This window comes from Stegastes partitus, unplaced genomic scaffold (assembly GCF_000690725.1).
Source record: "Stegastes partitus isolate 25-593 unplaced genomic scaffold, Stegastes_partitus-1.0.2 Scaffold1861, whole genome shotgun sequence".
Taxonomy (NCBI): domain Eukaryota; kingdom Metazoa; phylum Chordata; class Actinopteri; family Pomacentridae; genus Stegastes; species Stegastes partitus.
This window is the reverse complement of record NW_007579592.1, coordinates 83,988-96,593: the sequence shown is the minus strand read 5'-3', so window position 1 is coordinate 96,593 and position 12,606 is coordinate 83,988. Positions and strand designations below refer to the sequence as shown.

The following is a 12,606-nucleotide window of genomic DNA, read 5'->3' as shown; positions in this document are numbered from 1 at the left end:
TCATCCACTAATTCTTTTTACCAATCCGTATTCAAAGTCATATTTAGAAGATTTTGTGAACGTCCACATATTCACCAGTCTCCTAGCTTTACATTTTGTTGCATTTTAACAGGTCATTTCACGCCTTTCCTTTTAGGATAACTTTGATTTCTTACACTTTCACACAGCAAATATGCTTGAGAATTAAATTCAGTCCCTCAAAAGCTTTACTTCCTTTTCATTTGCCGTAAACTTTTTATCTAGATGACTCATTCTTACTTTCTTTTTAGCGTCTGATAAGACCAGGTTCAGCCCGGAGCAGTCAGACGACGTCTTTGTTCTGCACATCAGGACTCCTGCTATTTGCACACAAACAACGTTTGTTTTATAAGTAATATTGAAAGAGCACAAAGGCAGCTTGTCCTGCACTGACAGATTTCTAAGCCTGCACAAGGCCTTCAGTCTGTAATTATTAAACCTGACCCTTCCTGATATCAGACTGATTGATGATTTGTGCTTGTCAAAGCAAACAACACCAATCCAAGTGCTGCATACCACCAAGACACAAATTTAATAAAAAGGTGGTGAAACAACAAATACGTTAAATGTTAAAAACAAAAAAAAGGAACTTAAACAATGTAGTGGAGAAAGAGGAAGAAATGTAAGCAGCCGTTTCTGATTGGCGCAGACTGGACACGTGACCGGGTTCATTAGCATATCGGACCGGCAGGTGAGCGTGGGAAGAAGAAAATAGTTTCAGATATGCAGCCCGCACGTCGACACCTGGTTACCGGATCACGATTTATGCTGGTTTCTCGGAGTGTGTCGCTTTAAACCGGGAGTCACCGGAGCTCGTCTCACCTGGACGCTCAGTAACCGACAGGTAACTACCGGAATTCATCACTTTTCTCCCGTTAAAGGAGGCAACGCTCTGAGAGGCCTAGTTGAGCTACAACACGAACAGTTTCCGAGTCTGCAGTCCTTCGTTTCGTTTGTTCACCTCGGAGGTGGTTTCACCTGTCAGCAGCAGCAGAAGAAGACTCACCGGAGCAGGAGACACACCGGTCCGACAGGTGGAGCAGGTGGAGCCGCATTCCGCTGAGAGAGGTCGTCCGTCCGCCTGTGGTGGTGTGAAGCTGTGGTATTGGTACAGGATGTCGGATTAGGAGGGAAATTAAACTTAAATTACTTCAAGGAAAGCGACTCTCGCTTGCACTCTCAGGAAGTTTGTGGTGAGTATTTTTTTTTTATGGCTTTCTTGCAGTTTTCTTCGCTTTACGGTTCAGACAGGGGATTTCCTCCCCACACTCCCATTCATAAGATTTCTAAGCTAATTTATGCACTAAGTGCATAAACCCAGCAAATTCTGATTATTTTCTTATTTGAGGCTGGCAAAAGAGGCTAACAAGAATTTTATATTTATATTATAATAATTTCAGTACATTTAACTGAAACATTTCAGGCCTACAACACATAGTCAGCTACTTATTGTCAACTATATTTAGCAAATAGTTGCATTATAAACTGTCAGAATATTGTACAATAAATAAATAAGAAAAGATTGTCTTTAAATCCACTGTTGTTTTCAATTGTTCAACAAACAATCCAAGACTCCATAATATTCAGTTTATTATCACAGGAGACAAATAAAACCAGCAGTTCCTCCCATTTGAGAAGCTGGATCCAATAAATGTCAGTAATTTGTGTTACAACAAAAATGACTAGTTTCTAGTTTAAATTTAATCCTAAAGCTAAATAATGGTAATGTAATAAACCATAGTCTAATAAATTAAATTTATTGTAACAAAAAAGGGGAAACAAGCAGCGACTGTGCTCCTAACCTGGAGAACAATCCAAAGCTTGACTCATTTTTGTCTTTTGTTTTTCAGCTGCTCTTGTTTAAGATGACTCAATTGTTTTTTAAAAGCTTTAAATTGTGTTTTTATGAGTTTACCAACTTTGCATTTTTGACATTTCTTATGTGTGTTCTTTTATTCTTTTATCCTCGTACTCGACTACATTATATACGAGGCTTTCATACCTCAATGTGCTCTTTAAATCAAAGTGGAATGAATAAATGAATGAATTAAAAGGCAGGGAAAAGCATGTTTTTGATATTATTTGGTATTACAATGACTTCAGGTTAATTTTCCATTGATAGATTATTGAACTGATCTTTTCAGCTCTAATGCTTTTTATTCAGGAAAGTATCTGAGGTGGATTTCTGGCATTTTGGGAATGCAAGCTAACGTACCGGCTCTATACTCCAGATATATAGTCAGTGTTTTATTGTGGGTGTCAAATAAGTCAGAAAAACTCAGATCTGCTTCCACACTTTGTAGCGTTTTTGTGTTGGACTGCAATATACTGAAGGATGTTTGCACTGCGACGTATTTGTCTGTTTCAAGTACGTAAAACAATGCTGTTCCATTTTCTCAGAAGGACTGTCGTGTGACTCACCTGCAGCTAATGTGCATTGCCATCGTTCTTGTCCTGTCTAAATAATGGCAGAGATGCTTAACATGTTAATAGATGAGGTGTCTCTCCTGGTATTCAGAGCACTCTCAGGTCTGAAAGAAGCACAATTCCTCGACAGTTATGTTGCATTCAGGGTCAAGAAGGTCATCCAGCTGTTTTAAATAGGATTATGGTGAGTTTTAAGATTGAGCAGCTTTGTGATTCTTTATTTCCATCTGCTTTAGCGGTCCGCATCAACATTTTTCTACATTTTCATGTAAGAAAATGAAAATACAAACTTGAAGGTAAAAACTGGAAAGAAATGTGATGATTTATCTATTGCAACAAAAACCTTAACTCAGCTTCTCAAACATGAATATCTCCTGCTTTTCTTTGACTCCTCTAATAGTAATCCCAATATTTTAGGTTTAGCTTGTGGATATTCTGATATTTTCATTACCAAATTCTATTTTTATTTGATCCAGGAAGTAGCAGCCACAGTATTTAATAAAGGGAATCATTGTCAGTAAGAAACAATAAGTCATTACATATTAAAAATTGTGCCTTTTTGTAGACCAATTGTGTTATAAAATAAAATGCTATTTCTCTTTTTTAGATGCCCCACTCCTATTTTTGTCCCGCTGAAGCTGTTTTGGTCCGGATGTAAGAACACAAACTGCGTAGGCCACATCGATACTTTCTGTTCCTCAGGGAGCCGAGTTCAGCCGGAACAGTCTCATGTGACATAATCCTGGTGTAACAGGATAAAATACAGCCCTGCTCAGACTACACCTGTGTTTAAAGTACCTAATCTGTGCTATACCCCAGATATATTCCAGCCTAGTCATGTTTATACGCCTTAGTATTATTTGGACTGTGCTATTTTAGACCTGCCGAGGCCAGATTATCCCCCTCACACTCAGATACACAAATTATTTCAAGGATACACATCTATAACAAATGCAACTTTTCGGAAATATTAAACCTTAGAAAAATGTGTGCAGTATGTGAGCATACAGTAATTGGAAAAAGATCTTTTGTGTGTGCTTTAACAGTCCAGTTTGACAGGATTTTGACGTTTTTTCATGAAATGCTCTCATATGGAAACTTTGAAAAATTCAATGTCTTGGTCACAGCAAAGGGGAGGTAAAATCAACATTTGGTCAGTAAAATGTGAACATGTTTTTGCTATTTTTCCCTTGTAAGTCCATATTTATGTGTCGCGATGACAATACTCCCGATTCTGGATTATGGCGACATCATTTACAAAATGGCCCCAAGCGCCGTGCTCAAAAAACTGGACACTCTTTATCACTCAGCCATCCGCTTTGCCACTAATGCACCCTTCCATACTCACCACTGCGACCTCTCTAAATTGGTGAGGTAGTCCTCCCTTCATACTCGGCTGCTTCACCACTGGTTTCATTTCGTTTACATGTCAATTCTGTCCAAGACACCTCCCTACCTGTCCCTTCTTCTTCACGTCACACATAATCCTTATCATACTAGGTCTAGTGAACACATCAAGCTCACTTCTACTATTTTTGGCCGTTACTCCTTTCGCTTTGCAGCAGCTAATGACTGCAGCACCTTACAAAACACCCTCAAACATGTACCTCTGACTCCACTCACCACCTTCAAGCTTCAAGTCCAATAGATTGTAGTTGACCGTTGCTCCTGCTGATCACACTGGACTTTACTTTTACTTATACTTATATCTACACGCACACTTTCTTACACCTCATGCACATCTTGTCTCGCTCACATGCACATGCTCCCATGCTTCTTACTTGTTTACTTTTGTTCTATGTTATGTTTATGTGTCTATTTGTGTCTGTAATTTACACGTGTATTTGTTCCTGTTGGCGCCTCTTGTCCAGGTCATGTTTGCAAATGGGAACTGGTTTTCACACAATTTTACCTGGTAAAATAAGGTCAAATAAAAATGAAAACATAGCAACACAGACTACAGAATCATATTTATAACAGCCTTGTTGTAATTAACCAATAATCTTGTCACAAAGAATGCAGCGCCCCGATGGTATAATTGGCCAAAATGCCAGAGTTTCATTTGATATTGATCTTCTGTGCTGCAGCAGCATTTGTTGTTTGTACTTGTGGTGGAAATGAGCAATAGTGTAGTTTGGCCTAAGCCACAATAAAGCAGGCTAGGCTGGTTTATAATCTGGAATATAATAATCTGGTCTGCTATACCTGTGTAGCAGTTTATAGCAGTAAAAAACGAATCATGTGTTTTGCTTCAAATTACTATTAAAAATGTGAATTTCTTCAAAACAAAACCTAAACTCATGACAATATTTATATATAAGTCAGTTATTATTAGGAACTAATGTGTTCATGTAGTCACATTTCACATTTTTACAGAGTTATTTGACCCGTTCCTGATTTAAAGGTGACATTATTTCCATTTAGGGCTGCAGGGTGGCGCAGTTGGTAGCACTGTTGCCTCGCAGCAAAAAGGTTGCCGATTCGCGTCCCGGTGGGGGCACCGGAATCTTTCTGCGTGGAGTTTGCATTCTCTCCCAGTGCAGCGTGGGTTCTCTCCGGGTTCTCCAGCTTCCTCCCACACAGTCCAAAAACATGTTGAGGTTAACTGGTGATTCAAAATTGTCTGTAGGTGTGAGTGTGCTTGGTTGTCTGTCTCTAAGTGTAGCCCTGCGGTAGACTGGTGACCTGTCCAGGGTGTCCCCTGCCTTCACCCTAAGTTGCCTGGAATAGGCTTCAGCCCCCCCGCGACCCTAGTGAGGATTAAGCAGTGTATAGATAATGGATGGATGGATTATTTCCATTTAGCACCAAATAACACAGTTCTTTCCAGGAAACTGCATGAAATGTTCAGAAAGACACTACAGACCAGTAAAACTTCTTCTTTTAAATGTTTGATCTAAAGTTATACATTTACTGACAGTCTGTGTGTTTTTTTTCCCCCTCACCTAGCCCTCTGTCACCATGGCGACGCAGGTGCTGATCTCACCTGCTGTGTCGGCGTTTGTCTCCACTGTGGCGTCGCTGCTCAGTTTGACTTTGCTGCTGCTGCTGTGTGTCATCAGGAAGAAAAGACGGATGGAGGGAACCTACAGGCCCAGCGCCGAGGAGAAGAAACAGACAGGAGGGGGCGGTTGTGAAAAACCCGGCCTGCCGCTGCCGTTGCCCAAAGAGGAACGTCTCATTTAGTCAAAGCGGCCTTGCGTGCTTTTTACCGTCACTTTGTGAAGCTGTGGATGGATAACTCCTGTTTTCTGATGTCCCTGTGCTGCTGTGGGATCATCCATGTTTGTCTTTTGCACCGGACTGATCGACTCTGTCGCTCCAGGAAGAAAGGAGCTATTTAACATGAGGTCTGCTCACTGGTATTATCCAAACAAGTCACTTCTTTTATTCTGTCACATGAGGAACATTGTCTGAAGTATATTTTGTATTTGTGTGCAGGTTAGCATGTTTTTCACTGCAATGTGTGTTCTGTGTATTTATGTAAAGATATATCTTTTTACACCCTCTCCAACTATGAAGAATATTGATTAAAAACACTGATAACTGTGATGCACTTTTATATCAAGTTCTGAGAAGCACATTTTCATAGAAAACATAAAAAAAAATAAAAAAAATGTTTGTATGGTACACAAGGTGTTACGTGAATAAACCGACAAATGTCTACACCAAGTGCCACAGCTCTGTTTTTCCAGCATCTTAAAATTAAGGGAGAAAAAGCTTCAAAATGTTTAGTTTATTAGGTTATTTATTCAGATTCTATGTGAACAGTTACCAAAAGTGTAACAATTGTCCTCAGAATGTGTCAGTTTTTGTCGAAACGTATCTCTCAAACACTTAGACGTTTGTATTTCAGTAGGTAATGAGTAAAACATTCATTGTCCTCACTGGCACAGATTTTGTTTTATTTCAGTCATTTGTTCCTAGCGCTCTTAATTCTAAGTGCATGTCACCATTTTATTAGTCAAACAGTATTCAGAGAAACATCAAAATCTGTATAAATATTGCAAAAATGACCCCTAAAAGAAGTCTGGCGATATTCTGTGTTTGTTATTGTCAAGAAATACTGCAGAAAAAAGAGAATTGTTAAAAACATGAATGAGCATCACTGGGGAACACGTTTGTTAATTACCGTGGGAAAATACTGTAGTTTGTTATGACTCCGTCCTGCTGCCATTAATACTCACAAGAGCACCAAATCTTAAAAAATATCCCCCTGATAAATGCTGAAATAGGAATTGACTGAGCCCTTCTTTAAAATGAAGCAATATAGCTGTGACCGGTTTTAAATATTTATAACCTCAACAGGAACACACAGAGTCACAGATGCGCAGGAGAAATGTGGAGGCACATACATCACTTCAGTCTTTTCATAGAATTTGTTGACATTAACAAACAACTGGAAGCAGCCTCGTCCTTTAAGCCTCGAATCTCTTCTTCAGTTCAGACACTTTGATTGCAGGCCGTTCCTCTTCTTCAGGTGCCTCCGAGCGGTTGTTTGTGTGGGGTAAGTCACACGGCAGGTGAGTTTGTGCGCCCTCCCTGCTTCGAAATACGCTGGAAGGTGTCGGAGGTTCAGACAAGGCCTTGGTCCTGGACTTCACCTGGAAGCTTGGGCTGGACGCTTGAGACTGGAAGCGCTCCACAGCAGATTGCACTTTAGGAGGAGAGCGGATCTGTCGTACCTCTTGCTCCTCTGTTCTTGCTGCTTCTTCGCTCTTTCGTTCCTGACCTGCTGGAGGTTTAAGGTCAGCAGCGAGCCTCTGAGGCTCAGGAGGGACTGTAGTTTCTGGATTTGCCTCATGTCGTTGCTGCTCCTCCACAGAGCTGGGATTCAGTTTAACAAGTTTGTGTAAAGAGTCTCCCACTTCTTTGCTTTTCTTCTCCTGGATCTCTTCTTCTCTTGACACAATCTTTTGCATTTCACTTGTTCCTCTGTCCGTCTCTTGTCCCACAGCTTCTTCCAAACTTTCGTTCTCTCGTTTCTCAGCCATTTCACTTACAGGGTCCTCGCCTAAACTCACTTTCTTTTCCTGATCTTTTTCTCTCGCTTCTTCTGATTTTACTTCCTTAATGTTATTCTTGTCATCTATTTCTTTTCGGTTCCCATTTATTGCTACCTTCACTTCTTCCCGTTCCTCTCCGTCCTGCCTCTGCCCCCTTTCTTGCTCTTCTTTCTCACATGCTGTCAGCAGACTCTCTGTCCTGTCTTCCTCTGGTACGCTGGTGTCCAGGCACAGCCAGTCAGAGTCCTCAGTCAGGTCTGACAATTCCTCTGTTGTTTCCAGATTCCAGCTGTGCAGGCTTTCACTGCCGCTCATGGACAGAGACAGGCTCTCCTGGCTGGGGTTGGCTGGACCGTGCTGGAAAACACAGACTCAGATTAGAAATTGCATTAAATGTGATGCATATTTTTACGTGTGTGTGTGTGTTTGTGTCCCCTCCTCATTTCCTTACCTTCATGATAAAGTCGTGGCTGTCTGGTCCAAACAGATCCAGGCTGCGAGTGCCGTACAGAAGGCCACGCTCGTGGGAGCTCCGGGAGCTGAGTGTGTCAAAGATCTCCCCAAGAAGATCCATCTCCTCTGGGTCACACAGCAGTGAATCTTCCCCTTCTTCTTCATCATCCTTCAGGTCAGAGTCATCCTCGACCACAGGCCCGGGCACAGGTCTGACACCAAACAAATGACAAGCAAAATAGCACAAACAAGAAAAAATACATTTTCTTTAGGTCTCTGTATCTCATACACAACAATGGAACAAGTACACAGATTCTTTAAGTAAGAGTTGCAGTAATTCAATGTAAATCTGCAAATTCTGCATTCTTAAATAGTAGTATATTAGGATTATTATCAAATACGCTAAAAATACAGAAGCTAAAAGCCCTATTATGAAGCATGACTCAGTCGGTACATTTAAACTACTTAAAAATCAAGTATAAAATAGTTAAGATGAATATGATAATATAGGAACTATGTTGATGGGTTTTGATTTATGGCAAATAGCTTCTTTTGCTAGCTGTTTGTTTTCTATTAATTAGGCTATAAGCCACATTTAGCACTGCAAATGGAAGGCATTGTTCTTTTAAGAAGAAAGAAAAAAAATCTTAATGCACACTGAACCTTTCGTTCCGCTGTGGTGCATCAGAGGCCAGTTAGTTTAAAGTTTGAGATGCTTACAAAGGACAAATAGTCACAACAGGTAATATGAGAGAACACCCTATGTGCTGTAGGTTTAATTTAAATTGCTGTTTGACCATGAAGCCCCAAGAAACAACCTATAACGACAACGTAAATACACACCTCAACCAAGTCACTGGTCATTTAAAGGCACCAACATAGCATGATGCTGCCACCACCATACCTCACAGTAGACTGCTATCAGTTGATGAGTAGTAATGAGCAGTACCTGGTGTTCTCCAGACATAATGCGCAGAACTTTGCCTAAAGACTTGATTTTATCATGCCAAAGAATCAGACCAAAAAGTCTGTACTTTCAGAGCCCTTTAAAAGCCCTTTCATAAACTCAAAATAGGCTGTCCTGTTTGTTTTACTCAAAGTGGCCGCCATTTAGCTGTTCAGCCATAAAGATTGGATTGATAATTGCTGTTGAGATGGTCTTCCTTGCAGCAGCTTCTACCATCTCTGCAAAGGACTTCTAAAGCTCTGTTGAAGTGACTGTTGGATTCTTGGTCACCAAGGATTTACTTGCTTGTTTACCAAAAAGGCTGGACGACCAACTCTGGGAAGAGCCCATACTTCAGTTTTACGATTATTGAGGTCATGGTGCTCATCAGAGCTTGAAATGGTTTAATGCTTTTGGCCTGATGTCCGGCTGTCCACAATTATATTACAGTGGTATGCACAGAGTTCTGGGGGACTTCATGCTTTGGCTTTCATCCTTAATTGTTTGAACTTTTATATAGTACCTTTCTAAATTATGCCCAGTCAGCTTAGTTTGCAATAGGTGGACTCTATTAAACTTCTAGAGAGGTTCTCAATGATAAAATAAACAGGCTGCACCTGACAACCATTCGGAGGATCTGAATACTTTTGGAAACTAGAGAGTTCGGTTTGATTTTTGATAGACTGAACGGCTAAAATGCCAATTTTATCTATTTGAAACGAAATACACAGAATAGAAAAATGTACAAAAAGTGAAGGGTTCTAAATACTATCTGCAAAACAAAATCCTGATCTGAAAAAGTAGCTGGTAACTGTGGCTGTCAGATAAATAAAACTGAGTAAACAAGAACTCTATTTTCTTTAGAAATGTATCGAGTAGACGAAAATAAAAATACTCAGGTAAAGTACAAGTACCTTAAAGTGTACTAAAGTACAATACTTGAATAAAAGTACTCAGTAACTTTCCATCTCTGCTCACCCATCTGATGTGTCTCCAGTGTCCTTCATGTTTTCCTTGTCTCTGGGAGTCTGTTTGTGAACAGGCCGACGGGGACGTGACTGACATGAGGCAGCACAGTAGCAAAGCAAAGGTACAGCAGCCAACAAAATTGCGACAAATGTTTTTAGAGATACACAAGCAACAGAAATGAAGCAATAAAAGATACAAGATAGCACAAACAAGCATAATAGGGCAGTAGAATATGCAGACAGACCATGATGAGGATATATGTGAATTGTTTGTTTCGATTAATGAGACATTGAAATTAAAGAGACTTGCATGAAAATGGAATGTGGGTTGTCACCTTTCCAAAGTGCTGTGTGATTGGTAGTCGGTTCTGTAAGCAGTCAGATTGGACACGACGGTGTGTTATCGAGCCACCTCTCTGCAGGGTGTATTCTTCTTGATGGACCTGCATTAGACCCACAAGGACAAAGTATTAGAGCGCAGCAGAGGTGGTATGAATCAAAGCATGTACCCACATAAACACAAACCCACCTTGTGCATCAGCAGGTTTTTCAAACCGGACTTGGTGAGACCTTTGGCCTAGTAGAGAATATGAAAACAGATCAGTAACAGAATCCACCTGTGCAGCACAAACATCTCCTTCTTTGAGCAAAAAGTCTGTACTCACCCCCATGTTTGCTTTAGACTTCATGGTGAGGATGAAAGCTCCTCCCCCTTTCTGTCAAAGACCAAATGCATTCATATTACATTTTATTATTTTTTTAAACAAGATGGAACAAACTGAATAGTGTTTCATGGAAGATTTAAAAGACTTACCTTTAAATTACCAACTAACTGTTGATAGGATTTGCCTCTTCCTACAAAAACACAGAAATAGAAATGAATAAAGACATGTGGTATAAACAACAGTACACACACACATATAGATACACACCTGCTGCTGTTTCACATTTTATTATCTCCTCTTCAAAGAGGTCATCTAGTTCCTTTCCTTTGTTCAGAATGTCCAAGCGACTATCAATAAACTGACAACCGAGCAAAAGACAAACAAACAAAAACAAATTTTGGTCAGTTTTTTTATTAATTTAAAAGACAAAAATCTCACTCATTTGCAGTAACATGAGGATGGCTTTCTCCCGCTGACTAAGATTAAACTTATTAACATACAATTATGTGGGTTAAGTCATGCAAAACATTTAAAACACCAGGTCTAAAATAAAAACACAGATCAGCAGCAACACCTGCATTATAAATCTGCATGTGTCCAGCAGAGGGCACTGCTTACCTGTTTAAAGAACTGTAAATGAACCGCACTCTGCAGGAACTGCTTCATACTGGAAGACTTGTGATCTAAAAACAGTGTTTCGCAGAAACATATTTCATCTTCCTGCAATGAGAAACAGACAGCGAAAGCAATGGGCTTAGCAAAATACGAATTAGTCCCGAATATAGACACAGATCTAGAGTCTTAATCAAGCAGGCAAGTAGAGCTGCAGCTTACAAACACTTTAAATCATTGAAATAACACCAAAGAGGATTTCCAACAAGAATCCTTTCAGCTTTTAAATGCTTGAAAAAGAGCAAATAATACTATTAATCTTTTCCTCCACTGTTGTTATTTGACATTTTTTAAAAGCACGCCACAAGTCTTTCCTTAAGTAACCGACCTCGTGACCTTGCAGTGCATCCCTGTAGCCTCCAAACAGCAAAGCCTGAGCTCTGAGGAAGGCCCGAGAGACACCACAGCCGGGTGACACCGCCTGACGCTTCAAACACACCTTCAGCCCGGACATCTGGACACATGTTTACATTCATATCCGTGACACTGCTCAGTAATAACGAGTAAAACCACGGTACACAATGAAGAGAAGAGGAGTGCATAAGATGATCAAACCTTTTGTCACTTTATCACGTTGCTCATAGTGTAGTGCATATGTGAGAAGAGGAAGCTAGCAAATGTCATTAGATGTGTTGATATCACTAACATTACAGGGACACAAAAAAATCATTACAGGAACTTAAGAGTGTAGCAGGGTCTAAATCTGGTTCCTCTGCCACAGTTCTTGCCCCAAAACTGTCCCAGCTTAGGAGTAATACTTTCTGATTCCCAGGAACCATCAGGAACAGTGTAAAGTCATGACAGATTGGGTACAAATGTCATGCTGCTGTGAATTTAATCGCATCATTTATCAAAAACGTCTCTCATTTCCCTTATCTTTTTACAATCTATAAGGACATTTTCATGTTTTATTTAACAAGATTATTTTATGGGGTTCCACAGGACATCATAACACCTGGACCCCCGTAACCAACACCACCTCCTTATTCAGTGACACAGACACACTTCTCAACAAAGAGGCTAATGTATCGTCGCACAAACCCACACAAAGAGTATTTATTACCACATCTGAAGGTATCCTCTTAAGGTCGTCAAACGGGGTTTCCAGCGTGTTTGTATCCACATTAAGAATTACAACTTCCTCCAACCCACGACTCCTCACCTTCTGTCAGACAGACGCAGAGAGTTTGATCAGAGGTCAATGTCTGGCTATGAAGCGGATTCATAGGATTTATAGTTTTTGAGTGAGTTTATAGTTTTAATTAGCAGTTTACCTCAGACAGGCTGGTGTGGACCCCTATTAGGTAAGGCATGGGTGCACTGGAACCAAAAATTGAGAAACTGTTGTTAGTGGATGATAGATAGATAGATAGATAGATAGATAGATAGATAGATAGATAGATAGATAGATAGATAGATAGATAGATAGATAGATAGATAGATAGATAGAT

The 12,606-nt window shown here is 40.1% G+C and overlaps 2 protein-coding genes across 3 annotated transcripts in view; one reads left to right on the top strand and one right to left on the bottom strand.

The window, feature by feature from the left end:
• The first annotated feature begins 758 nt into the window (after nucleotides 1–758).
• Nucleotides 759–6,111, top strand: crb3b (crumbs homolog 3b). The gene is made up of 2 exons (XM_008302719.1): nucleotides 759–1,211; nucleotides 5,395–6,111. The coding sequence occupies exon 2, from the start codon at nucleotides 5,407–5,409 to the stop codon at nucleotides 5,629–5,631; it is 225 nt and encodes a 74-aa protein (XP_008300941.1). The 5' UTR covers nucleotides 759–1,211; nucleotides 5,395–5,406; the 3' UTR covers nucleotides 5,632–6,111.
• A 217-nt stretch (nucleotides 6,112–6,328) lies between these two features.
• Nucleotides 6,329–12,606, bottom strand: part of dennd1c (DENN domain containing 1C) — an 11,198-nt gene continuing 4,920 nt past the window's right edge. For both annotated transcript variants that reach the window (XM_008302717.1, XM_008302718.1), the window contains 12 exons: nucleotides 12,430–12,475; nucleotides 12,219–12,320; nucleotides 11,484–11,609; nucleotides 11,102–11,203; nucleotides 10,751–10,841; nucleotides 10,633–10,673; nucleotides 10,484–10,534; nucleotides 10,348–10,395; nucleotides 10,154–10,261; nucleotides 9,829–9,908; nucleotides 7,903–8,116; nucleotides 6,329–7,808 (listed from right to left, as the gene is read on the bottom strand). In XM_008302717.1, coding sequence (XP_008300939.1) covers nucleotides 6,864–7,808; nucleotides 7,903–8,116; nucleotides 9,829–9,908; nucleotides 10,154–10,261; nucleotides 10,348–10,395; nucleotides 10,484–10,534; nucleotides 10,633–10,673; nucleotides 10,751–10,841; nucleotides 11,102–11,203; nucleotides 11,484–11,609; nucleotides 12,219–12,320; nucleotides 12,430–12,475 — 1,954 coding nt within the window. In that variant the 3' untranslated portion in view covers nucleotides 6,329–6,863. The remainder of the gene's footprint in view (nucleotides 7,809–7,902; nucleotides 8,117–9,828; nucleotides 9,909–10,153; nucleotides 10,262–10,347; nucleotides 10,396–10,483; nucleotides 10,535–10,632; nucleotides 10,674–10,750; nucleotides 10,842–11,101; nucleotides 11,204–11,483; nucleotides 11,610–12,218; nucleotides 12,321–12,429; nucleotides 12,476–12,606) is intronic.